Genomic DNA, 26,756 nt, shown 5'->3' with positions numbered 1-26,756 from the left:
ATGCAGGAAAGTGAACACGGAATTGAAGTGTTAAGTAATTAGTTCTTCCGGTCGCATCATCAGTCCTTTTAGATATTATAGGGAGGTATGTTTTTAAAAACTTCTTAACTATTTTCAAATTAAAACAATGATTGAAAAGAAAAGCAGGGATCTTTAATACGCATAATATGTACAAAAATTAATAAATTTACATTCGTAAAATAATTTTTTTTCAAAGAAAGCATGAATAAAGATGAATAAAATAAGTTGTTTTTAAAGAGAGAAGTAATTCTTCCATTCTCAAAGTTTACGCACAAAATTAATGTCCAACGAATCATTGCAGATATCTTGCAATGTTCATTTAAATATCGAGATATATACACAGTAGGGTTTTGTGAAATGATTAAAAGTTTTTCCTTTCCCCCTTTCTGTATCATTATGTGAACGAAATGTGTCACAGAAAAACCTGGTCTTGTACGATGAACATGTACATGCGGCGCCCGTAGTGTACATGGTACCGTACGTCGTACTTGCGTACATGTGCATCAACGTCGTTAATTGTCCAATCACAAAATGGCAACAAGGCTACGACTATCGCGCAGTTCAGTGGAGTTTCGTTTGAAAACAACTACTTAAAAACCGATTTTGTGGCAATGTTTGAGGTCTGTTTGGATTTAAATTATTCCTGTGTAAGCAGTGGTGCCAAGGGAAATATCTAGTTCTATTGAAAATTTGAAATCTAGCCATTTTTGTTAAATTTTTGACGATTTTTCGATACGTGTGCGGAATGTCATGGAACTCTGTCCAAACATCGCTCAACGAGCACAATCAGCAGACAAACATACCCGCTGGTAAGTTGATTCCTCCATCATGTGTTTGTCCATGGTTGAATCTGTAGTATCACGACTGTTGTGTGATTGTGAATGCAGTACCCTGACGCCTCTGTTGGTGGTCAGTCAGCGCATATGTTGATAAAACATGAATTTAACTTAAAGTTTTAAGCCTGAAAGTGAAAAGCATCTCCAATTTTGCTCTAAATTTCTGAATCAAACTAGGGCCTAAAGACAGTAAAGGCAAAAAAGCAACGACATTCTGAATGAATAATAGGCCTACCATGGACACTGACAACATGACTGATTGAGCTATAGCTCCATGATATTACTGACCAAAAAAAAAAAATCACAAGAAGCAGGCGGAATCAGTCATGTCACTGCATACTCCTAGAACTATGAGGCTCCACGTAGTGGAGCCTCATAGGTTCAGAAGCCCGCAAAATTGTTGTCAGCACAAAACACTAATTAAGTACAAAAACGTCCATCCCAAGCAGTACTCCTAGAACTATGAGGCTCCGCGTGAGCGGAGCCTCATAGATCAAGAAGCCCGCAAAATTGCCTGCAGCACAAAACACTAATAAAGTACAAAAACGTCCATCAAAATGCAGCCATTTCACACAGAACCGCTGCACAGTTTGCCCCTATACTCCGTACTTTATCTCTTGACATACTCACGTATCTTGTGCGGAACTAACATAGGTGGATTCTGTCGGTTTTTAGGCCAAAATGATGAAAAATATGCCCTTTCCGCATTGAGCCAACCTGACACTTGAAACGTGCACGCATTATGATCGATCGAGCGATGATTTTCGGTTCGCTCGGAGCGCGCCGCGGGGGGTACGGTACATGCACTTGTACGCATGCACATCATTTCGCTTGTACCGTACCCCCCGCGACGCGCTCCGAGCGAACCGAAAATCATCGCTCGATCATATGCGTGCACGTTTCAAGTGTCAGGTTGGCTCAGTGCGGAAAGGGCATATTTTTCATCATTTTGGCCTAAAAACCGACAGAATCCACCTATGTTAGTTCCGCACAAGATACGTGAGTATGTCAAGAGATAAAGTACGGAGTATAGGGGCAAACTGTGCAGCGGTTCTGTGTGAAATGGCTGCATTTTGATGGACGTTTTTGTACTTTATTAGTGTTTTGTGCTGCAGGCAATTTTGCGGGCTTCTTGATCTATGAGGCTCCGCTCACGCGGAGCCTCATAGTTCTAGGAGTACCCAAGCAGGCCGTTTTCCACAGAACCGCTGCACAGTTTGCCCCTAAACTCCATACAATACCTCATGACATACTCACGTTATGTGCACCCAACAAACATCGGTGGATTCTGTCTGTTTTTCGGCAAAAATGATGAAAAATATGCCCTTTCTGCACTGAGCCAACCTAACACTTGAAACGAGCACGCGTGCAGAATGATCGCAGTTATTTTCGGTTCGATCGCTCGGAGCGCGCCGCGGGGGGTATGGTGTAGGAGCGGAACGATAGTATGCACATGCGTACAAGTGCAAGTACGTACCCCCCGCGGCGCGCTCCGAGCGATCGAACCGAAAATAACTGCGATCATTCTGCACGCGTGCTCGTTTCAAGTGTTAGGTTGGCTCAGTGCGGAAAGGGCATATTTTTCATCATTTTTGCCGAAAAACAGACAGAATCCACCGATGTTTGTTGGGTGCACATAACGTGAGTATGTCATGAGGTATTGTATTGAGTTTAGGGGCAAACTGTGCAGCGGTTCTGTGGAAAACGGCCTGCTTGGGATGGACGTTTTTGTACTTAATTAGTGTTTTGTGCTGACAACAATTTTGCGGGCTTCTGAACCTATGAGGCTCCACTACGTGGAGCCTCATAGTTCTAGGAGTAGTCACTGCAGTCATTGTCAGTGAATGTTCCAACATGTCCAAAAACCCTTTTTTTTTCGTAGGGCATATTTTTTAATGTTGGTTACAAAGTTTTTAAAAATTAACTTGTTCTGTCATTAGTGTCAACATTGTTAATTCTGGGTTTTTTTGTCGTGACAATGGTTGCTCCAAAATGACTTTTGATAGGTTTGTAAAAAAAAAACCAGATGGGAAAGATTTCCATATACGAAGTTCACTAATTTTCCTCTGTATTGACTAACAAGCCCCCAGATAGCAATTTCATGTCATCAAAGTCAATTTGAGCAGTGAGAAAATACAAGCATTTTCTTAAAAAACACTTACAATTTTTCAGTCCAATCTCATAGGGTTTGTACACAGGGTGTTGAGTGAACTTCGTATATGGAAATCTTTCTGTCAGTGTTGTGTTGCTAGGCCTACATTTTTGAATACGATTTAGTTGATACAAAATCAACTAGAGGTCAAAGCAAGAAATGATAATATTATTCCTTGCTTTAATTATCTTATTAATATCAATAATAATTAATTTCTTATTAATATCAATAAACCCGATGTGGACTGGATGTACGGAAATATTATTGTTTTTCACACCGAGGTGTTCGTGTTGTTGACGTGTTGAACAGCCTGCCAGGGGATATGGTCCAAGCTCCATCTAGCACAGTACCAGTTCATAATGTTTGGAAATGCCACAACTGCAAAATTCACTCCAATATATTCTGATATTAATCATTTATTATGTCATCAATTGATATTCTTTTGTTTGTTTGTTTTTTGTTTGTAATTATTCGGCAATTGGCGGGGATAACCCAACATTCCCAAGGAAGTCTCTCGACTTTTTGTACACCAACCTGATTAAGACAAAAACAAACAAAGTGCACTTTAAGAGTGCACTTTGATGGGTTGAATCTTGTTGGCTACATGTATTGTAATATGACCAGTTTTCTGTTGTTTCTATTTTTCAACCACATGCCTCTTTTAGTTTTAGTTATGACCAGATTAGTTCTGACCAAGATTTGATGACCAAGATTTGATGGGTCATATTTATGTAATAAGCCCAAGGCTTCAACTCGAATCTCAATTACAAGCAACCAAGATACATACTATACATTGTAGTGCCAGCAACTAAATTCTGTTCATTTGTAATGAAACCATCTGTCTTTGACTATATTGTGCTTGAATAAACAGGATTCAACTCGATTACCAGTAGAAAGGAGCGAGCCCCTACAAGCAACATGGAGATGAGTGAGTATTCTGATTTTGTTGCCAATATTGTGAAATTAAAGTGTTTGATAGGTTACAAATTATGCTACTTAAAAAAAACCCAACCAGTATCTCATTGACGTACATGTAAGTAGTAACCTTAATACATGTATATCAAAAATTTACCAATGACCTTTTTAGTTTTGTATTTCATGTATTTGATATTGCAATTTGAAATTTAATTTGGTATTCTGATTCTCATTCAAATGAACTTTTAGTGTTGACTCTTCAATCTTCATCTTGTTCATATAGAACTGAGCATGCAGAGGTTATAGCGCCCTCTGTTGTTGATATATATTTACCCAAACAATAAACAACTTATTGGGATGATCTATTGTAGTATGCAAACATATTCACCACTCAAGGTTGATTTTTATGCAGCAAACTCGTTTTATTTTATATGTCTCACAGGCAGTATTGGTTCATGGTTAAAATCTCTTGAAAATACAGGTATCTTTAAAAAAAAAATAATCATAGAATTTCATTATATACATTTTTGTGACAATGAACACTTAAGTAAACAGAAGGTCAAATAAAGTCCCATGCAAACTTTTATTTTCATAAATTATGATGAATTTCAACTGTTCGAGGTTCTAAAACAACGTGTAAATAATTTTATTATTTAACTTTTTGCTGGTATCAACATTGTGCATTTTTAGAAGCCACAGCAGAAACACATAGTATTGCAAGCTATACATGTGTTGTCCCCATTATGGTACTAATGCATGTTCTACTCTGTGAATATACATTGTACCATTTAATTGTGTAATTGATTGATTTCATGTAACAGAAGGAGCGACGATTGAGGACTGGGCGACGCCGGCCATTTTTGGGGAGCCCAAGTCGAGACTGCAGCACAAGAGATCCAGAAAAGGCCACCATTCATCCCTGACCAACGTCAATCAAGGTACAAAACGTATGGCCAAATTTCCACCAGAAATATTTGCCTTTTAGTTTGCACATGGAATCATACCTGCGTATATCAGCACATTCATTGTACATGCTGCTTAATATGCATGTAAGGATGGAACTTACGTTGATGCATGTATAATTAGGTATTTAATTGGTCTATGCATGGCAGTAATTAATACAGTGTGCATAAAGCTGGCAGGTTGTACATTTTGCCATGTAAGAAAATATGTGTAGTCCACCAATTTTTGTTGGATGGAAATATTCACAAGTATAAAGACAAAGTACAATTAGGCCCAAAAAAAAATAAGTCGGTCTCTGGTCAGCGCGCGCGTCGATTTTAATCATGCGCGTCAATCTTTTTTTTTCTCCAAAATGTTCCGCGGTAGCTCCAACAGCGCCCTCTATTGCCGCACCTCCTCAAGAGCACCAAGGAATGGGAAATTGCACCAAGGCAAATGATCGGGAGCACCAAGGCAAATTATGGAGGACACCAATGTACATGAGGACACCAAGTAGCAATATAGTACCCCACCTTGTCTGTACAATCCAAGCTTGAAGGAAAAAAAATAAATAAAGCCGCGTCCCCGCGTCAATTTCCGGAACTTTGGTCTGACCAGAGACCCAGTATTATTTTTTTTTGGCCTTACTGCCCAAACTTTCCATGTTAGTCTAGGTTCAGGAGAGGACATGGGTTAATTAATTTAATTGAAGCTCCAGTCTGGATTGCGAGTATTTTATTTAAAATGAAGCATCTAGGTTATGGCAGTTTTTGTAGGATGACATGTTGTTTCGTGCATAGTAGAGCTTTACGGAGGATTCAGGAGGATATCCAAGTTATTGAACATTTTAATAAGGGAGATAGGGTTTAATTTTGCCATATCAGTTCAGTAAATGTATCTATAATTGACCCTAACCTTCCAAAACCCTCCAAAATCCTCTTTGCAAAATGGAGGATTTTGCAGGATTGAGGCTATATGGCATAAATATGTGTGGCTGATTTGGAGGATGCACTGTGCCAAAGTCCTGGGCCTGACCTTGTGTTGTTTATGCTCAGCCGTGCATAAATTTAGGCCTATATTGCACTTGAAATTTTCTGCGCTGCTCCAGGACGTCACTGGCTCTGTCTCAACATATGGACAGTGATTGCTGGAGGATTTTGCAGGATTGAGGCAGTGGTCACCCTCCAAGGACCACATTCAAGAAATGACAGATAATTTTGGAGGATTGAGGCTGTATGCAGTTTGTACATGGAGGCAGTTGGAGGATTTTGCAAGATTGAGGTTGCATCGTAGCAAAAACAAAGTTTAACCGCCCCCCTACCTGTATGTCATACCCTGTAGTTCATTACCCCAATGGCTAAAGAAAGTGAGACTGTGTTATGTACCAAGTGTCTGGACTGATTACTCAGAAGACCTGTGGTCAGGGTTACATCTACTCTAGGCCCCAAGGGTCAAAAAGGAAGCGGTCAGCTTGACCATCCCGACCCCTCCCCCTTTCTCCAGGGGCATTTAATTTGTGTCTGATTGTTCAAGACTCTGGTTAATGCAAAAGACAATGTGGATGGTCACTGATAATAATCCAAGGCTGAAAATAATCAGTGCGTGATATCCAAGAAGATCGTAGATTTCCTTTACATTACCATGTCTTCTTCAGTGGTCTGAGGTATACATGTACAGCTGGGTAATTCAGTTTTACATGTATATATGTCATGTATGTGCATGCAGTACACAGTGTACCCAATTGTTTTCCACATTATATATTTGAACCATCTGTTTTGTCCCACCCTGGATGGTTGTTGACAGTTTAATCAGTAATTATGAAAAAAAATCATTCTCAACATATGTAGCAGCTAGCTAACAAGATGTTAATGTTCACCACATACATGTACTGGCTACAAATTCACAGTATTGCCCAACCATGTACTGGTAACTTGTACCAGAAATGTAGGCCAGTCTGCCTAAATAACAAAGAAACTGTACCATTTCCAAGATATTTTCGTTTAGCTAACTTCTAGGTGATGAGACGCTCTTCAAGTGTTTCTGCTTTAATACAGTATTCTTAAATAATCACAGATCATAGCAATATCAAATCTCCCTAACTAGTAAACTTAATGTATGTTGCAACTTTGCAATTGTATTCCATCCTATTTAAAATAGAAATTTAAACCAAGTTTTGGCAACAGCAGTCACTATCAAATGAGTCAGGAGGAAGCAGTACGCGACCACAACAATCACCAAACACGGATGGGTAGCTTTTTATCAAACCATGGTGGGGTTGAACAAACAATATTAGGATGGTCATTTGAAACGCTGTTATTGCCATCTTTTGTTTAGTCATTGCCATTAACACTCGGTGTGCGGATCATTATGTCTGTAATCTTTAACCTGCTCGTGTTTAAAGTACCATTAAATTCATTTTACATCTGACCTGACCCATTTTTCAGAGGTGTGGGAAATAACGAGTTGTAGGTGTGTGAGGAACGTCATGGAAATTCTGTCATAGATACATGTAATTGCAATCATAAAAGTTTTCTTAAAATGTGTTTCATAATATCATGGAGGAATAAAAATTTTCCTCCATGATAATACATGTACATGTACAGTAAGCTGTGTATGGGGCGAGTCGGAACAATTTTTTATTAAAAAAAAAAAAAAAAAAACCTGAAAAAATAAATAGGGAGATTCCCATACTTTGGAAAAATGTGGTCATTCTTTAAATTTGGGGTCGAAAGTGTGACATTTTTCCTGTCCCTGTTACCCTGGTACATGTAGTTTGTATTAATTTGCCAATCAAGAATCATTAAGAATGACTTCAAACAATTTTTTGTTTGTCCAGTAGGTAGTTTGCTATTCATAATCACTCTTGGTGGACAACTGCATTAAAAAGTGCATTAGAAATATAAAATCATGGATGTACAGTATGTAAGATGTAGTTGTAACAAGGACAGGAAAAAAAGTGGACCCTAAATTTGTAGAACGACCATGTACATACATGTAGTATGTACTTAAGCCTATTATAACAATTTTCCTTTGTGAAGGAATAAAATGGCCTGGTCTCTTGCATTTCACTGGTAATCACTACAAGCTTGAGAAGTACAAGATCTTTCAATAATAATTTTTTACAAACAATTCAACAGCTGATTATCACTAGAAAGTTTTGCCAAAGGAACTTGTACGATATGGATGGACCCAAACATGTACAGACAAGTGTGTATTTGCCTGCAATCGTGGACCCCCTATTGTCCCTCTTTTGTTTGTACTTTAACTTTTTAGGAAGAGCTCCCATATGTTTTGTACACATCGCCGAATGGGGGACCTTCAGGAATTGGGGACCCTATTGTCCTCTATTGCTCAACGTCCCCTATTGAATGCAGGAACAAACTCAGCTGTACATGTATGGAAAGTTCCAGGATTCGTTTTCTTGGCATTTTGTGTTTTCTGTTTGCTTTTCATCAATTTTCTGTTTCCAATTTGTTTGTTTTAAAGGGAATGTACATCATTGGCTTTCACTGTAATTTTCAGAAATGAACTAGTTGAGGGGTAGTATAATAGATCAAAATATTGTTACACTGACATGTTTGAAGTTTTGTGTCCGAAAATGCTGGAAAAACCAAGAAAACAAAAATGTTCAAGTACTCTGGTTCCCTGACTCCACTAAAAATGAAATGGATCAATTTATAGATGCCGGAAAATTGTAAGGTAAGGGAACAAGTCTAGCTGGCCTGCACCCGTTCATGAACATGTTACCAATAGCAAACACAATTTGGACTGAAACAAATGGTAAATATGGAGCAGTAGTTGAAAAATAGTTAGGTTTTTCCAACGGTGGTCAGCCGACCACCGTTGGAAATGCATTCAAAAATACCATTTTCTTGAAAATGACTTCACACCAGGTGCCATAATTTTACAGAATGCTTCAGACTGTCATTTACCAACATCCTAGTAAGGTATTTCGTAAAAACTTGGTAGTTTTATTTTTCGATGTTTGCAAATGTTGTATTTTCCCTTTAAACCACACTACCCTCATCACACCTCCACTGTGAACACACACTTTGTGGTCACTTTTTTTTGGATACCTTATCATGTTTGTGTTTGCAAAGGTAATGACAGTGCAAATATACAGGCACAATGAAGTGCAAGTGGGTATACCTGTACATGTACAGTACTTCAGATAAGAATTAGCACAAATGGGCATCGTTCATACACCATTTTAAATTTACTTAATTAATTAACACTACGGTAATATGTACATTTTTGAAAGCTTTTCCCTGCCTGCTGGCTTAATTTGAACTCATTATAAGATGGAATTTTGCGTCGGGGTGATGTAAATCAAATTAGGTTTTGTCCTTCACCGACGTTTAAACACTGTATAATTACTCAGTGTTACCTCCCGAGTGAAAGTTGGAAAAAATCACTCGGGTGGGACTCGAACCCAGGACCTCCTGCTTTCTAGTGCAGATGTCTTACCACTCGACCAACGAGCTAACGGTATCGGTTGGCTGGTTCGAATCTGATGTATATAGCAGCGGGTACCTGCTCGATACAGTTGAGATGTCCTTGCAATAAAAACAAACTATAGATTTCATTTTGTTTTCTTATTTGCCTGGAATAAAGAATAAAAAGGAATAATAAAATGTTTCAACATCTTCCGGAAAATAATTTTAAAGTCCCTGCTGGAGTACATTTGAATGACCACTCATTCAAAATGCATCTATAGGCATATGATCCATATTCTCCCATGCTTTCTTTGACTGGATATTTATTATTGAATAATATTTTTCTAAAAGAGGATGATTATTTTCATAATTTGGTAGCATCTGGCGGGAGTGTACATCATGTTTGATGTGATCCATATGGCACGCGGGCGTGCCCTGCCGAGCGTGACACAATAACAGTGTGTCATCAGTTACTAACTGCCAAGGTTGCCTGAATTATTGGAAGGCCGACATTACTTTGTCAAATTTTAAATATTTTTGAGTTATTCGTTTCTTATTGGATTGTTTATCTTTTAAATTTTAGTTACGTGTTTAGTTTCTTAGGATTTACCTTTGTGCAGAATAAATTAGTGCATTCACTTGCTTACAACACTCCAATTCATGGTATCACAAAGGAGTTAACGCAAAATTACAGTTCAAGCTTCTTCGGTTTTTATGTAAATGTAGGCCTAACCAAAAGAATAAGTGACGAATTGAAAAATGGTTATTTTAGAAAGATCTGGGCTCAATTTCATGGCTCTGCTAACCACAGAATTCCGCGCTTACGATCAACATCTTAGCTAACAGCGCTAAATACTTAAGTTCTAATATGTATGTAGCATAAAAATTTGGCACTAACCCTGTAAGCACAGAATCCTTGGTTATGGGATGTACGCATGCGCACAAGTCTAACCGTAAGCACACTTACCGTATAAGCACAGAATTTTTTGTAAGAGTAAGCAGGGATTTTTCGCTAACGGTAGGCAGAGCCATAAAATTGGGCCCTGGTAAAGATTAGTTTTGTATTTTATATCATTAGTTTCTGTTTCATTGTCAAGTTGGCTCGGGCATAATTTTGTTTTTACAACATGGGTCAAACGATCCTTATTCCTATTGTGGTTTGGATTTAGCCATTTCCTGCATTTGGCTCAAGCTTTGTACTGATAAGACTTATCAGGCCGTCCTGATTACTCCATTTCCCTTTTTTATAGGAAATTTAATGATGATGACATTTGTCTGACCTTTGCTACTTGTGAGTGCACTTCATATAAAAATAGCCTCCTTATGAGAAAAATTACCTAATAATTTTTGTGTTAACTCTCCTATGAAAACGTACATTCTGTGCCAAGTTGTCTTATCAGTCAAAATAATTTGTGTGACTGTTTTCAACGGTTAAGAGCTCCCAGCCTATCGTACATAAAGCAGGATTGACTGGCTGTGACTGTTTGTAAGTAGATCAATAGCTTCGCTTTGACTGTAGGTAACTGATAAGCCAGCTGTGCCCACAGCTTGCCTGCTTTGTCTGTTCTAGACTGAGTTTCATTAGTCACAGTGCTTGCTGCTTGCTTGACATATGATCTGACTGCTGGTGACTAGCCTGTATTAAAAGTATAGTTGGGGAATCAGATGGAAATCTTTACTGTCTGTGACTGTTTAAATAGCAGGAGGGTTAGTTAGAAATGTACCTGATTTTTACAGTATATTTTTAGCTCCTCAAAACGTGTACAGTTTATACTTTTCTGTACAAAGCAATTTCATATTAATTGTTCTATTTCTGACCCTGTGTACTCCTCAAGTCATCACCACTTACCCCCAGAGAGTGGATAAGTTTTTCTTAACAAAGGGGCTGGCTGCTTGACAAACAAGGCAGTGCCTAAACAAACCAATTAAATTTCCGATTTGGAAGCTTTGCGCTAAGTGCCTATTGTTTCCTGTTGTGTCTCGTGTGTACTTAGTGTACACAGGGTGGCTTGGTCTGGGTGGACTTGAGACCCAACTTTCTTCCTTGGATCAAACATGCAAAGAAGTTGTGGTGTAAGTTAGGTTACATAAATTCTGAATGTTGTTTAATCTTAACTCCGTAGTGTATTTTATTAAGCACTGGACCATAAAGTCTGCCAAAATCCATCACTGACCCTGTTTCAGATAATGCAATAGGACCAATCCGCTGAAATCCACCACAAGACCACCACTACTGTCGGTGGATTTTGATGGACTTGGTACTCATGGCTTGCCTACCAAAATCCCCAAAATGGGGGAATGGATTTTGATGGATTTGGGAAGGTTACGGCTAATACAACTGCAATGGCAAATCGGCATTGTGAATAATCAAAATGAAACAACAAACTAAATGCATTGTGTATAAATAAAGACAAACAAATGTGAACATTATAAAACACATCCTTTGTAGGTTTTCTTCAGGCTTCTTTGGTCATTCCTGTTTTTAAAAGCGTCAAGGGTTGCTTGTGTTGCTTTAAAAATAAGTATCTTATGAACAATGTACCTGTACAGGTATGTACATGTACACTACATACATGTATGTACATAGATGTGGATGTACACTGTAAACTTATGTTTTTGGTTAATATGTTACATTTTTGCATCCTGCTAAACCGGACAAAAATGAGGTCTCCAGTTTCACTTTCCTCCGAAATGGCATGCAAAACAGGAAGAGGAACGTAGTATGTAAGTGCTGAGCATCACGCTCGTGAACATTAAAAATGTATAGCACGGCAGATGTGATATGACTGCTGACTAGTACCAAAATCATCTTTCTAAAATGTGACCAGATGTGGGAGATTGAATTACACACAGATGCACTGCAGTGAATAGCTAGCACCACACCCTGAGTATCTGATGCATTCTGAATCAGTCAAAGCTTTTCAGTTCTTCATTAGTAATTTGTCACTGATTTCATATTTATATGTGTGTTTGGAGACTGGAGAGGAGATATTGTTTCATTCATTTGTTTGGACGAGTCACATGATTGATGACCACCGCGTGTCTAGGAAGCCTGCCGCATCAGTTTAAGAGCAGATAATCTACACAATTTATCAGTGGAGATGTCTAGTTGACTACTGAACCAGTTGCTGATAAGGGACCAGTCTTTTGTGTTCCGCCAACCCCCTGCTGGTAAAGAGTTGAGAAAGAGAACTGCTGGTGGAAGTTAGATTTGTTTAATACTGGCATCAAATTGCAGAGCTTGAATTCAAATTTAGTTTCAGTGAGATGCAGTTGTGGTGTGACATGAAGAAAGTGATACGGAGCTGTTTTGTTACTGTATACTCTCTCTCTTTGTCTGTGAAGGATACTCTATCTGATACACTTTGTGCGTGATTGACCTGGTAGTAACTAACTGTACACGTAGTATATGGCTGAATTTGGAGGAGTTACGTTCTTCTTGAGATGTTCTCAACTGATAGTGTCCAGTGCTGTTGATGACAGTTCTTCAGACTGAGATTTTTCCATATTGCTCACAATTTTGTCCAGTTTGGCCACTCAGGATAAGCTGAATTTTAGAAAGAGCCACATTTTGTATTTTATTTGTGATTTGTTCATCTCAACCGTACAGTGTCCAGTGCTGTTGATAACAGTTCTTCAGACTGAGATTTTTCCATATTGCTCTACAGAGAACTAACCACAACTTTGTCCAGTGTGGCTACTCAAGAATTTTAGAAAGAGCTAATTTTGTATTTTATTTGTGATCATCTCAACTGTGCAGTGTCCACTACTGTTCAACTTTCTTCTGACTGACATTTTTTTCCCCATACATTGCATGCTCACAGAGTGTGGCCAGTCTAGATTAGCAGTGTCAGTTTGCATTGGACTTTCCCACTTGCTAATCCTAATCTAATCCCAGGATTATCAGGTGCTAATAGCCTGGCCAAATTAAAAGACCCATCTCCTTAATCCCTTGAGCCCACATGATCCAGTGCTGGGTCGGGTAATATTAGTCAGCCTTGGCATGGGTTGCAGTGCAGGAAGGAAATCCTGTCACAGTTCACAGTCCGACCCCCGCGCTTGACGTGTTGGACGTGTTGGACATGTTGGGACCATAACTCTGCCAGCATTCAACAGTGCAGCGCACACGTCCACCGGACTCGATGTTTTTCCTCGTGAAGTTCCTTTTTCTGTGGAATTGATCAGTGAAAATTGAAACTTCAATGCTGAAGCGTATGATATACGTAGTTCAACCGGACTCTTTTTTTCTGAGGAAGTTCCTTTTTCTGTGAAACTGATCGGTGAAAATTGAAACTGGCCTGTGTTACATTTCACTCTCAACTTTCCACCGTTTGGACAAGCAGGTAGCAGTTCAATCTTCAGTGAACAAGAAGTGAAGGGAATTTGGAGTGCCAGTATAATTTCTTCACTGCTCTGTCACCCATGAGTAAACTCACTATCTGGCCAGCATTTTTTTGCCACATATTAATGATTGCCTACAAGGCGTTCTTGCTTCAGTGAATTTATGAAGACAGCTTACATGTAGGATCAACGCGCATTGGACTGCTACTGTACATGTCAGAGAAATTGAGTCTGCCTTCATTGGGCGTTGGAAGTATGCGAAAATATTGCTGTCCAATGTGCATGCACAACAACTGGAACGATTGACAATCGAGTTCTCATCTGCAGCTTGTGGGTTTGAAACTTCTTTGTTTGTGATATTCCCTGCGTGTTCTATAATCATTTTGGAAAATCTGTGTAGCGTTGTACACACAATCTGATGACATTTTGGTGACCAAAACGTAACTTCACGAGGCTGTGTATTGGCAGTCCGACTCAAAAAATTTACCTGACATTTCTTTGAGGACAATGGAGGATTTTTATCATTACAAAACCTCTTCCGAGGGGCGTTCCCTCCCAAGGAAGTACCTGAACCCGTCTTGCTTTGGTCTTGAGGACCTGGACTCCTCGGGCAGTTCCCTGGAGCGTAGTCTGTCACCGCTGAGCTTTTGCAGTGGAGTCAGCGACTTTGACAGCAACTGCAGTTATCTGGATTCTGGGCTTGATCTTACCGGCACGTGTAAGTTGTGGAGCTTATTGAATGAGGATTTTCAGGAAAAAGTATTGATTAGGAGTCTGAAAAATATGTTCAGAATTTCTGGGGACTAAACATTTAAGTATGTATGTAAGTTCAAACAAATCTGGGAAAAGTTATAAAAATTGCAGATTTTTGCTACTTAGGTTTTGATTTATTAGTTGATCCCTGTAGGATTAAGGAAAGAGTACATGTTGGAAATGAGAATTACATTTACTGGAATAAGATGTAATGAATATTCTGCCGTTTTGATGTGTTTTTTTGAAGGTACATTAGAGTGGACCAATTGCAGCTATCCAAAAAGTAACTGACCAAAATGCTGTTAAAAAGCTTACTTGGTTTAAAGATAGCAACAACATTAACCCTAACTCCCTGGCATGATTTAGTAGGAAACATACCCATCCTGGCAAATTCCAACACCATATGGGAACTGCACACACATATATCTGACTTTCATTCTGGAGATGTGCCAATGCAATGTTAAGGACTGTCAGTTTAGGGGTACCGGTACTGTACTGATCCTAACATATTTCAGCAAAACCTGCTGTTGGGCGTTGATGGGTTGAGTTTGGTTAGGGTTAAACTCCCTGTAAAATTGATTCCTTCTGGCATGCTGTCATTTTGAAGAAAACAAAGGTTAGAAAGAAGGTCATTTCCAGTGATGTGTCAAATGACACAGTTTTGGAAATTTCTATTAGTAGTTGGTTTGTTTTTGGGCGAATCCTTGAATGGGTGCACGCAAGCGTTGATACGACACGACGCACACGCAGTTGCTATTATTCGTCGGATCAGTGCGTGTCCCGGATGCTGATTTCGGGCGCAATTCAAAATACATGTACGACTCGGCAACCTTTGAATTGAACTCAAGATCCTAGAATATTGTTTTCTCGAAATATACAGCATTCACAGAGCTAAAACTTCAAGTTTAAGAAGTCGTTAAGCACCCTTTTTAAGATTTTGGGCATTTTTGTTGCTTCAAACGAAATGAAAAAAATGCACAAATTACAATTGTCCACTCTGCCTTTGAGTAAAACCAAAATTCCTTGCAATTGTTCAAAGCTGTTTTCTGTAGAACGTGTATGTACATGTATGTACATGTAAGTTTAACTTTTCACCTATAGGCCTATGTACTTATCATGAAATTCAAACTTTTCAACAAAACTATGTGATTCTGTACGACTTTCATGTTTTGCTTTCAGCATCTGTGTGCAGTATTTCCATTTCCTCTATGAATTGTCACAGAAATGTCTGTACAGTGAAACTTGTCTCTACTTGTACCGTTGGAAGCCTTGGTCAGAAACGTTTATGCGGATATGCATTGTTTATCCATTCTGAACTTTTGACCCATTGGATACACACATGTACTTGCACTTTCAGGTTTGTTTAGGGTGTAAATCAAGGGCTTCCTATTGTTCCTCATCATCAATCTTTTGTTCATACATTTTTGCAACAGCTCCAATTGGTTTCGTACACATTTTCTAATCGAGGACGACCTCGATTTGACTCCTGTCCTCAATTACACAGGGATGTTTCGCATACATCATGTACTGGCATGTGTGTCCTCGATTTACACCATAAATATGCACATACATTTGTACGATAATGCGCGTGTTTACTCTACAAGTTCATAAACGTGTACACTGTCTAGGTGACCATATGGCAAAACTGTCAGTGTGGTCTGCAGTAAAAAAGCATACTGTACATATGTATATCTTGTGACGTTTAATCATATGCGCACTTTTAAGGCATTTAACATTGGTAATGCGTTCAGTACTTTGTGCATTGTATACATGAAAACTTCCCCTGATGTGCTATGTATTTGATTTGATAAATCAATACATGTACACGTATGGCATCTTATCCTGACAGCTCTTAACAATATGTACTTAATTCCCTTTTGTGTATGGAGCTGCTGGGAACATTTTGTAACCATTTTTGAAGATGTTGTAAAAAGAAGAAATTGCCATACCATACCTGGTACTTTCACATTCAACTCTTGACATTTCCTCCTGTTTAACAAAACAGTGCTTTTGAATATGTAAGTGTTAAATGATAATGCGTCTTATAAAATGAAGATACAATTAACCTTTCTTGATTGTCTTGCAGGTTCTTCAAGTGCCCTGCATGAAGCCCGCAGTCTCCCAGTCGCCCAAGTCACCCCCTCCAAGGCCGAGAGCCCACCCAGGAAGAGTTCTCACAATCCCCCGTCAACCCTGGACATCAGAAGCGCCTATCAACCGTACCACTCCGACTATGGCAGCCTACCTTCCAGCCACTCCCACCACGACTCCATGGCGGACGAAGAGTTTGTTCCGTTAGACGCGACGTTCAATCAGTCCCGCATCGTGGCCGACACGGAACCGGCTAAGCACAAGTGGTCCTCGGAGCAAAACCTCCATTACGATGCGAAGCCCACCCTGCACAAAGCAATGTCGCCGAGCAGTTACGGAACCGGTGTCCTGCACAAACGGTCGCCAGTGAAACCGGATTTGTATACCAGCAGCGCGTATTCCAGTTACACGCCTGCAGGGGACTTGCACGTACCGGTAGGAATGGGACTGCACGGTAAAACGTCAATGGATTATTTGGATAAGCCAGGATTTGGGTCCACCTATGGTACGGGTTTGAAGTCACATGACCTGATGCACTGGCAGCAGCAACTGCAGCAGCAGCAGCAGCAACAGCAGTTACAGCAGCAGTTGGAACGGTTGCAGTTATCACAAACAGTATGTGACTTACAATATAACGTAAAAAAAAAAATATCAATGAAAACTTGTGAATACTTGTGCATACCGGTATAACTTGTAAATATTTGTAAAACAACTGAAAATTTAGGAAAATCCCTGCAATAGGCTTCTGCAGTAATATGGCAGTTATTGGAAATCATTTAATCCAATGTTTGCCTGTTGTTAAAAAAACACTTGTTTTGCCCCTTAAAAATAATGAATGTAGCCCACATGAAATTTTTTTAGATTGGTACGATTTCTATTCACTCGCAATGATATGGTGCATTTCTTTCGAACTAAAAAAATAAAAATACCTAATTTTTTTTTCTTAAAAACCAAAACACTTCAATATTTGCTTGAAGAGAATGCCCTATGTTTACCACAAATACCCCAGGAACTGTACAATAAATTGTCTTGTAAGAAATGGAGCACCCTCCAATGCACTGCATGCGAGGGCATCAGTCAAAATTTCGACTTGAAGAGCAAAAGACATTCTTTCTTATAAACTTCCATCAAGCTTTAGAAATTGAACACATGATTTAATTCCTCCATAGGGTCTACAGTCTACCCACCCTTATTCTGGGTCCTATTCTTCCACATTTGGCACACTACCGGGAGGGTCACACTTTGGTCAGGATCTTGGCAAATTGGAAGGAGTCATCCGAGCCAAGGAAAATCTCCTGGAAGAAAAGAACTTAGTTATTGAGAGGTAAAGCTTAGACATTTTAACATCCTTGTGTTTAGACTGTTCATTTTTTTCTCTTTGTCAGAACAAGAAGATTTACTTGTAGTGCCCAAGTACATGGACATATTTCAGTCAATTTTACCCAAAAGGTTTCCTTGTTTACGAAATTTCTTGGGAACATGAAAATAAAAATAGTGTTCCACTTCAAGAAATCCCAGGCGTGTGTGTGGACATGTATTGCTCACATGTATTATTTTGTGTTATATGTATAACTGTAATTCCTTCAGCAATTTTTTTGGCTAAGAACATTCATGGCTACTCCAAAATCTACCACTCTGCCTGAACACAGTACAGACTAATTCGACGACAGCGATTTTCTGTGGTGGCACCAGGTCGCGAGAGTCATGCTCAGGTAGTACACACACACTCCGGGCTCCTTCGACAAATAGGGTTAACAAAATGCGCTCACTCTTTGTCTTTAAGAACGCTTACCTCAAATATGGCTTCTAACTTTGTTTTTTGTCGAATTAGTCCCCAGGTGGATTCAAGTGCCTGGTAAAGTAATAGTCGGGGCTGGGCACTACTTTCCAAAATCTTGCAAAATCATCCAAAAAGTTGGTAGATTAAGTAGAATTTGGAAGACTTAGGGTTTGAATAAACTTGAATATGGTCTTTTTTGTGTTTAGACAAAAGTTGGAGCTAGCTCATTCCCAGGAGCAACTCAGACACAAGCAGGCCCAGGAGAGGCAGTTCATGTACACCAGAGTGCAAGAAGACAAGGGAGATTTCCTTCTCATGAAAGTACAGGTAACCAACGTCTGATATATCTGAGCAATGCAATTCTTATGTGACCAGCCAATCAGAGTGGACTTTAGAAATGGTGATGCCGTTTTGATCAGAAATGTAGACTAAGCTGTTGATTGGTTAATTTGGATGCCATGTTTTTGTAATACTACAACAGGATTACCAAAGACCCGATTGAAGGCGCCCGCTGAATGGTCAGATCCTGGAGGTCAAGACGCAGTCTTGATTTGCATAAATAATTGTCGAATCTACTTGCATAACATAGACCCTTCCTGTGCAAGGGGATATTCATAAACAGGGTGTTTTCAAATACAATGTGAGAAGTTTGAAACTGTAAAATGGAAATATATAGGTCTGATTCCTACAAAATCTACAACTTCCTCCCCCCCCCCCCCCCAAAAAAAAAACCCCACCAATTTATCAAATTCCTAAAATTCACAAGTTTGTCAAGCTTAACATTAAAATCCAACTCAAAACATTATAAAGTGCAAACATAAAACCTAGCAACCACTGATTCTCAACGTTTTTATTAAAGGGAATATACATCATTTGCTTTTGCTGTAATTTTCAGAAATGGATGGAATTGGGGGGTTGGAAATATATAGCAAATATAGTTACACTGACTTTTTTGAGGTTTTGGGTTCGAAAATGCTATAAAAACCAAAAAAACCAATCATTTTCCTGTAGTCTGGTTCCCTGACTCCATTTAAGAAGAAACAGAGCAGTTTACATATATTGGGGAATTGTAAGGTCAGGGAACCAGTCTAGCTGGCTTGTACCCGTTCATAGGTGTGTAATCGATTGCAAACAAGTGCGATGGTCAACTGGGGCCAGTATTTGAAAAAAAGCCAGTTTTTTCCAACGCTGATCGGCCGATCAGCGTTGGAAATTGATACAAAAAAGCACTTTTCTTGAAAATGACAGTATACCAGGTGCCATGATTTTACAGGATGCTTTACACTGTCATTCACTAACAGTCCAGCAAGGTATTTCAAAATGATTTGGTCGTTTTATTTTTTGATGTTTGCAAATGTTGTATTTTCCCTTTAAGCAGTAGGTTTCCAACTTTTCCTTCAACAGGAGTACCAGTATGAAAACGCCACCCTCAAAGCACAGCTAGCTGAACACTCCTCCATCAGGGCGGCTGAGATAGAAACGCTCAACAAGAAACTTGGGTAGGTATACTCGAAATTTCATGGTTTCAAACACAAATATGTCACTAATTACTTATGGTGTACGGACAACATTATGGTTCCCGTGGCCATTTTGAAAAAAAAAAAGATATGAGAAAACTACATTGCCTGTTGAACAGGTGTTTTACTGCATCATGCTTTGCAAGTAGTCTTTAAGACAGTACTTTGTGAATTTGGGATAGCCTTTTGGTTATTTCATTCATTATCAACTTATGTTTAGATAATTTTTTAATATGAGTATTTGTATTGTTATTTGCAATTTTTATAGGGAGACTGAGTACGAGCATGAAAAACTGAAGAAAGCCTTGAAAGAGGCTAACGAGTCAAAGGTCAAGGAATTAAAGGAGCTGGAGAGAAAGGTAGGCATAATGATAAACATTTGGGAGACAGTTGACAAAGACTTTCCCATGCATCAGCAACATATCATTTATGTTCATGCATCAGCAACATATCGTTTATGTTCATGCATTAGCAACATATCATTTATGTTCACATTGATACTCTCAGAATAACTTTTACAATAATCAGATTTATTTGAAATAGTTAACAATAAGACAGACAGACTGACTACATTCAAAACTGTCACTGAATTCTAGCTCTTTCTTTAGCTCTTTTGAGATCAATTGCAGTGCTTAATGTCTATGGGCTCCGTGCGCCAACAAAAGAGGGCGCCCTTTTACCTAACAACACCATTTCATGGGCGGGACACATACATTTCGCTGGTTGACACGCGCGCACCGTTCCTTGTGTGTTACGCACATACACCAGGGGATTTGTACTATGTACATGCAGTGGCCACGCTTCGCGGCAAAATATTGCAGTCAAGCAAGATAGCGTCGTTTGGTCACCCTGTACTTTCTTTTCCGGTGAGGGGGTACTTGTGAACGGAGCGGATAATCAATTGAAATCTCCATCTTATTTTCATGCATATTTCTATCCCCGTTACAGATGAGCCAAAAGGAAGAAAGCGACGAGGGGACCAAAGTCAAGTACAATCGCATGAAGGAGAAGTACGACAAACTCAAGAAGCGCGTCAGCAGCCTGGAGCGATACATGGGAGACCTGCCCACGGCTGAACAACACCTCAAGAACACGGAAGTCATATCCTTTGAAACATAAACAGAAAACCGGAGTTGAACAATAGTCAGACAAAAGTCAGGAAAAAGGTTATTCCATCTCTAGTCAATTCAAAAGTTTTTTCATATGAACTGTGACAAAAGCATTCCTTTTTCTTGTTCATCAACGGTTACTCTTGGGCTGACTTGTGATTTAAAGGTACGGTCCATCATTTGTAATTTATGCATTTTGTTCGTTTGAAGCAACAAACATGCTCAAAATCTAAAGTGGGGTGCTGAACAACTAACCTGATGAAATTTCAGCTCAGCTTCAGCTGTATATTCCAAGAAAAACATTCTAGGATCTCGATTTCAAATCAAAAGTTGCTGAATCATGTTTTGAATTAGGCCTGAATTCAGCGTCCTAGACACGTTCTCACTGAGCCGATCGCAGCTACGCGATGTCGCGCACTGATCCGACGAATTATAGCAACCGTGTCATTTAACAACCCCATCGACCACAATAAGAAACCATTACCAAGGTGATTCCATGCACTTTCTCCACTACTGTTCTTTCAATCAATAACATGGTTGTAACTCGCCAATATTCCTGCAAGGCTCAAATTTACGAATGTGGGGTACCACCTTAGTGTTCAAATGGGTCTTGACTGTAGTCGTAATTTAGTTTTTAGCATAGGAACATGAAGAGGAATTTGTAATAATATTTTCTGGAATAGTAAGTCGCCAAATTCATGTTGATCACTGGCCGCTTGCAATCATTTCCTAGAACGTATCAAGATCTTATGCTGAGAAGTTTGAACTGAGAAGACAAAAACGAAAGTTGAACAGTGCACGTTATTTCCTTGACCATATTTTTTGCACATCAAGAATCTTTGTGAGAAGGAGAAGCTTCTCAAGGAGCGCATCTCCCAGCTTGAGGCCTCCCTGGCCGAGTCCAGGAACACGGTGCGGAGCCGAGACATCACTGTCAGTAAGCTGGAAGGCAGAGAGGCGGACTTGATGATTGAGCTAGACAGGTATGGAAGAGACAGAAATGGAATCAAGTCTTTCATTATTCAGTGATATACTATTCAATTTGAAGTGTGACAAATGCATTCCTTTGTCATCGTGCCAAAGCCAATCCTTTGTGATTGACTTGTGATTGACTTATTATAGACTTGTGATAGACTAGTGATAGACTTGTGATGAACTTGTGATTGACTTGTGACAGACTTGTGATTGACTTTCGATAGACTTGCGATTGATTTGTGATAGACTTGTGATTGACTCGTGATGGACTTGTGATTGATTTGTGATAGACATGATTGACTTGTGATTGATTTGTGATAGACTTGTGATTGACTTGTGATAGACTTATGATTGACTTGTGATTTACTTGTCATTGACTTGGCATTGATCTGGCATTGACCTGGCATTGACATGTGATTTGACTGCTGGTTGATATGTGATTGAAAATTGACTTGTGGTTGACTTGTAATGGTCTTGACTACTGCGATAGAAAGCCATGCTACCGGTACCCTTGTTCATTTTCCACATTGAATGTGTACTTTTGTATCCTGTGATTTTCTTTTCAAAGTGCCCATGAGTTACACATTTTGATCTTCAGATTTAATACTGAAAGAAATTGCCAATTTATTGGCTTTTCCGCAAAGTTGCGGAAAAGCCTTTGTTTCTCTACGAATTTTTTTTCTTTTTTATTTTTTTTTTTCCTCTTGGGACTTCCAACCAAAATGCCATAGACTTTGTGCACGTTTTTTCTAGCAAACACTTTTGGCATAAAACAAAGTCATATGACATCAAAACTTAACATAGTCACAGAACATATAGCAAAGGTCGTTCGCGAAGATATACGTCATGATGACGTCATCATGGGTCACGTGACGTCATCATTCATGTGCATATTACAAAGTCCTATATCTACAGAACTGTTAGTCCGATTGAGTTGAAACTCGGTATGTAGGTAGATCGGGATGTGTTATAGACGAAAATTGAGGTGACGTCATCATGACGTCATCGTGTGATTTTATATAGATTTTTGAAGATTTGGACCTTTAAGCCATATCTCACTAACGCAATATGATAAATTCAAAATTCTTTTTGTATTAGGTTCGCTGGGCAATAGATAAATGCACAAAATTTGGAAAAATGTGTGACGTCATAATGACGTCAGCAAAAATGCGATTTTTTGAAAAACATATAAGGGAATGTCCGATGGTCTTGAAACTTGGTGGGTGGGTAGATAATAACACTAGTACACACAATCTTGAATGACGTCACGATGACGTCATCGGTCGATTTTTAAAGATTTTTTTAATATTGCCAATTTTATTCTGCTTAGAAAATTTAACACTTTTATCAATCCGATTTTTTTCAAACTTGGTACGGACTAAAACCACCATAAAATAATGAGCACTGCCAAGTATTGTTACGATGACGTCATCATTAGACATGTGACGTCATCGTTAACTTGTATATTTTAAGCCCCTATATCTCATGAACAGTACGTCAGGTTGGGTTGAAACTTGGTATGGGGGTAGGCCGGGATGTGTTACAAATAAATATTGAGGTGACGTCATCATGACGTCATCGTGTGATTTTATATAGATTTTTGAAGTTTTGGACCTTTAAACCATATATCACAAACCCAATATGTTAAATTTAAAATTCTTTTTGTATTAGGTTTGTTAGGCAATAGGTATATGTACAAAATTTTGAAAAATGTGTGACGTCATGATGATGTCATCAAATATGCGCTTTTTTGAAACACATATAAGATAATCTCCGATCGTCATGAAACTTGGTGGGTGGGTAGATAATAACACTAGTACACAACATCTGAAATACGTCACGATGACGTCATCAGTAGATTTTTTTACGATTTTTTTAATATTGCCAATTTTATTCTGCTTACAAAATTTAACACTTTCATAAATCCGATTGTTTTCAAACTTGGTACAGACTAAAACCGCAATAAAATAATGAGCACTGCCAAGTATTGTTACAATGACGTCATCATTAGACATGTGACGTCATCGTTTGTATATTTTAAGCCCCTATCTCATCAACAGTAATTTAGATTGGGTTAAAACTTGGTATGGGGGCATGCCGGGATGTGTTACCAATAAATATTGAGGTGACGTCATAATGACGTCATCTTGTGATTATATATATATTTTATATATGACAAATGCAATATGCCAAAATCAAATTTCCATTTGAATGAGGTTTGTTAAACAAAACGTAAATGCACACAGTTTTGCACAAAACAGAAAAACATGACCTTAATTTAAAAAAAAAACATAATGCGGAAAAGCCCTATGTTCTGTTGCAAACAGACATAGACCTCTAGTTTGTATTTCAAATTTCCTGGCAGTTTGAGGAGTGAAGCCAGTCGTCTGCAGTCAGCTCTAGGAGCCCCTAGGGACACCGATCCCACCAGCCTGAAGCTGTTCAGCCGTACGGCCATGGAGGAACTGGTGCAGGAACGGGACGAGGCCAAGGCAGAAGCTGAGAAATACAGAAAGGTAAGTCTTTAAGACTTGGTCATTTGTTTGCTACAGTCGGCCTTGGAAAGTATGCAAAATTGTGGACTCCATTGAACTCTTGGGGCGCTGTTAGCGAGGGCGCTCTCACTTAGCAGCAGTATTGTATGAGAAGGACACTTGAACTTGGCTGGTGCACACATGCTGTTCATAATTTACACTCTAATTAATGCCAGTTGTGGGCATTGAAACTGGTACCTGTCCCTTCATTATTGTTCAAACTTTGAATAATTGATAGAGGCATGAACCGGTCTAGAGAGTTTGAGTTTATGCTGAAAATTATAGCAGCAGTGAGTCTTGTCAATGTTGCATCAGTACATGAACACACATATGAGCTATTTGTAGGTAAGATCGCTCCCAAATGTGGTCCTTTGCTTCACCTAGATTTTCACCATTTAGGGGGGAACTATTCTAGAATGAACTATTTGAACATCAAATGTTTTTTTCTGTAGATGGTTGAAAGTAAACACAAGCAGCTCAAGGCCCAGCAGACACAGCACCAGAAGGCCCTCGCTGCGCTGGAGGAGAGACTACAGCAAGAAGAGGACTCCATTACAGCCTTGAGGGAGACTAACCGATCCAAGGACGCTGACCTCAGGAAGATGAAAGACTCCATGACAGCAGTAAGTCAGTAGTCTGGTGGCCCTATCCAAATTGCCTGTCTAACTCTGGACGCTTGTTTTAGTGATGGTCTTTGTCTGACTCCTGCTTCGTCAGTGAACAGTATAAGTATATTCACCATACTTCTATCCAAAAGTAACAGTTACTTTAAACATCGTGATGGTACCAAACATCCTGTAAAGTTTTTCTTCTTGACGATAGAGTGCATTTTCGTATCCAGAATTCAAAACTGTCGGGAAAAAGCCCTTTTCCAGAGCAAAAAAAAAAAGTTGTTTGAAAAGCAAATGGGAAATTTGAAAAGTAACAGATCAGAATTTCATGGTTTAATGAAAAATGGTGAATTTAAAAGTTTTAAACACAGAAATATTGGGGAAAAAATGCTGCAGAGGCCTATTAATTTATTATGCCAAAATACAAGATTGTTCTCCTCGGTATCGTATTTTGTATAAAAGCCTCTCCTAGGGGCAATGCAGTGCGGGTTTGACATGTATGTGACCCAGTAGTGTGAACTCACTGCAGCTGGGCAGGACACTCAGGATTGTTCAGTTAAGATACATTTTCCAAAGCTTTCCACTTATAAAGTGGTTGTGGTTTTTCTTCTCCAGTTGGCCAAGCAGAGTCAGGAGTTATATGAGCACAACTTAGACGTCCAGGAGCGCAACCAGGCCCTGGAGAAGATTGCCTCCTCGGACGTGATCCAGTCTAGCCACCGTCTCATCAAGGAGCTAGGAGAGTGTGTCGCTGAGCTGCACGGTCTGGTTCAGGTCTGTACACAGACTGCCGAGGGACAGGAGCCAAACGTGTCTGTGCTGCTACGATTCAGAAGTAAGACGTGTACCCATTTTTAATATTTCTTTAATATATCTGTGCTGTTTAGCTTCTGAAGTAAGATAACACTAACGATTGAGACTTTGCATCTCCCCAATGCATTTTCATTAACCCTCCTTTTGTTTGATCAGTCACAGACAGTCAAAGATTCAATCCTGTTCCCCTATCATGCCTTTTACACGTGCTAGTCACGAACAGTCAGATCATATTTTTTAGCAAGCACTGTGACTAGTCAAATTCCATCAACAGATAAAAGCAGGTAACTGGTAGACCCTGCCGGCTAATCAATCTCCTACAGTCAAGACATAGCTGTATCAAGTTCCATAACAATCACAGCCAGCCAATCCTGCTCCTGAAGGCAGGGAGCACTCAACTGTTAAAAACTGTCACTTGATTTCTGGGCTGGCCTTGTTGAACTTGCCAGCCGGAGAGGGAGGTTTAATATATTAAATTATATTATAAAAACCTATTTATGTCAACTGGCAACTATTTGCATCGTTATACATCATTAAAATTGCCAACATGACACAGTGTCGCGATTTGATTGATAAATTGTACTGAGTGAGAGCAATTCCACGTGAAAACATTTGCGTAGACTTTGGAAACGTCTACCTTTTCTTGTATGCTGTGACTGTTACTTCAGACAAGTAAAATACAAATCCATTTTCTATTTGGCAATTTTTTTTTCTTTCCACCAGCTCCCAGTGTAAGCAACCCTGAGCCCGAGGGGGCAGAAGGCGGCCATCTTAGCTCGGACACGTTACACGCCAAGCTGAAGCAAGTCAAAGACTTGCGAGCCGAGATTGATCGACTCCGTAGCGTAGTGTCCAACAAATATGCCGAAGACATGGGCAATGAGTGCATCACCCAATGATGAGAACTATAAATAAACAATTACAAAATTT

The 26,756-nt window shown here is 39.3% G+C and overlaps 1 protein-coding gene across 2 annotated transcripts; it reads left to right on the top strand.

Annotated features, from left to right (window-relative positions):
- Positions 1 to 588: 588 nt before the first annotated feature.
- LOC119745824 (centrosomal protein of 85 kDa-like) lies at positions 589 to 26,756 on the top strand. Of its 2 annotated transcripts, XM_038222450.1 has the most exons (14): positions 589 to 830; positions 3,881 to 3,937; positions 4,746 to 4,862; positions 16,483 to 17,102; positions 17,657 to 17,811; positions 18,474 to 18,594; positions 19,672 to 19,766; positions 20,053 to 20,143; positions 20,733 to 20,885; positions 21,722 to 21,876; positions 24,234 to 24,384; positions 24,855 to 25,025; positions 25,629 to 25,848; positions 26,550 to 26,756. In XM_038222450.1, exons 1-14 carry the CDS (start codon positions 767 to 769, stop codon positions 26,723 to 26,725), a joined length of 2,346 nt encoding a protein of 781 aa, XP_038078378.1. In that variant the 5' UTR covers positions 589 to 766; the 3' UTR covers positions 26,726 to 26,756. The 2 variants fall into 2 exon arrangements, with proteins under 2 accessions (XP_038078378.1, XP_038078379.1); XM_038222451.1 differs by lacking the exons at positions 589 to 830; positions 3,881 to 3,937; positions 4,746 to 4,862 and adding an exon at positions 13,345 to 14,361.

The sequence above is a fragment of the Patiria miniata genome, unplaced genomic scaffold (genome assembly GCF_015706575.1).
Source record: "Patiria miniata isolate m_02_andy unplaced genomic scaffold, ASM1570657v1 HiC_scaffold_7, whole genome shotgun sequence".
NCBI lineage: Eukaryota > Metazoa > Echinodermata > Asteroidea > Valvatida > Asterinidae > Patiria > Patiria miniata.
This window is presented reverse-complemented; position numbering and strand designations above follow the sequence as displayed.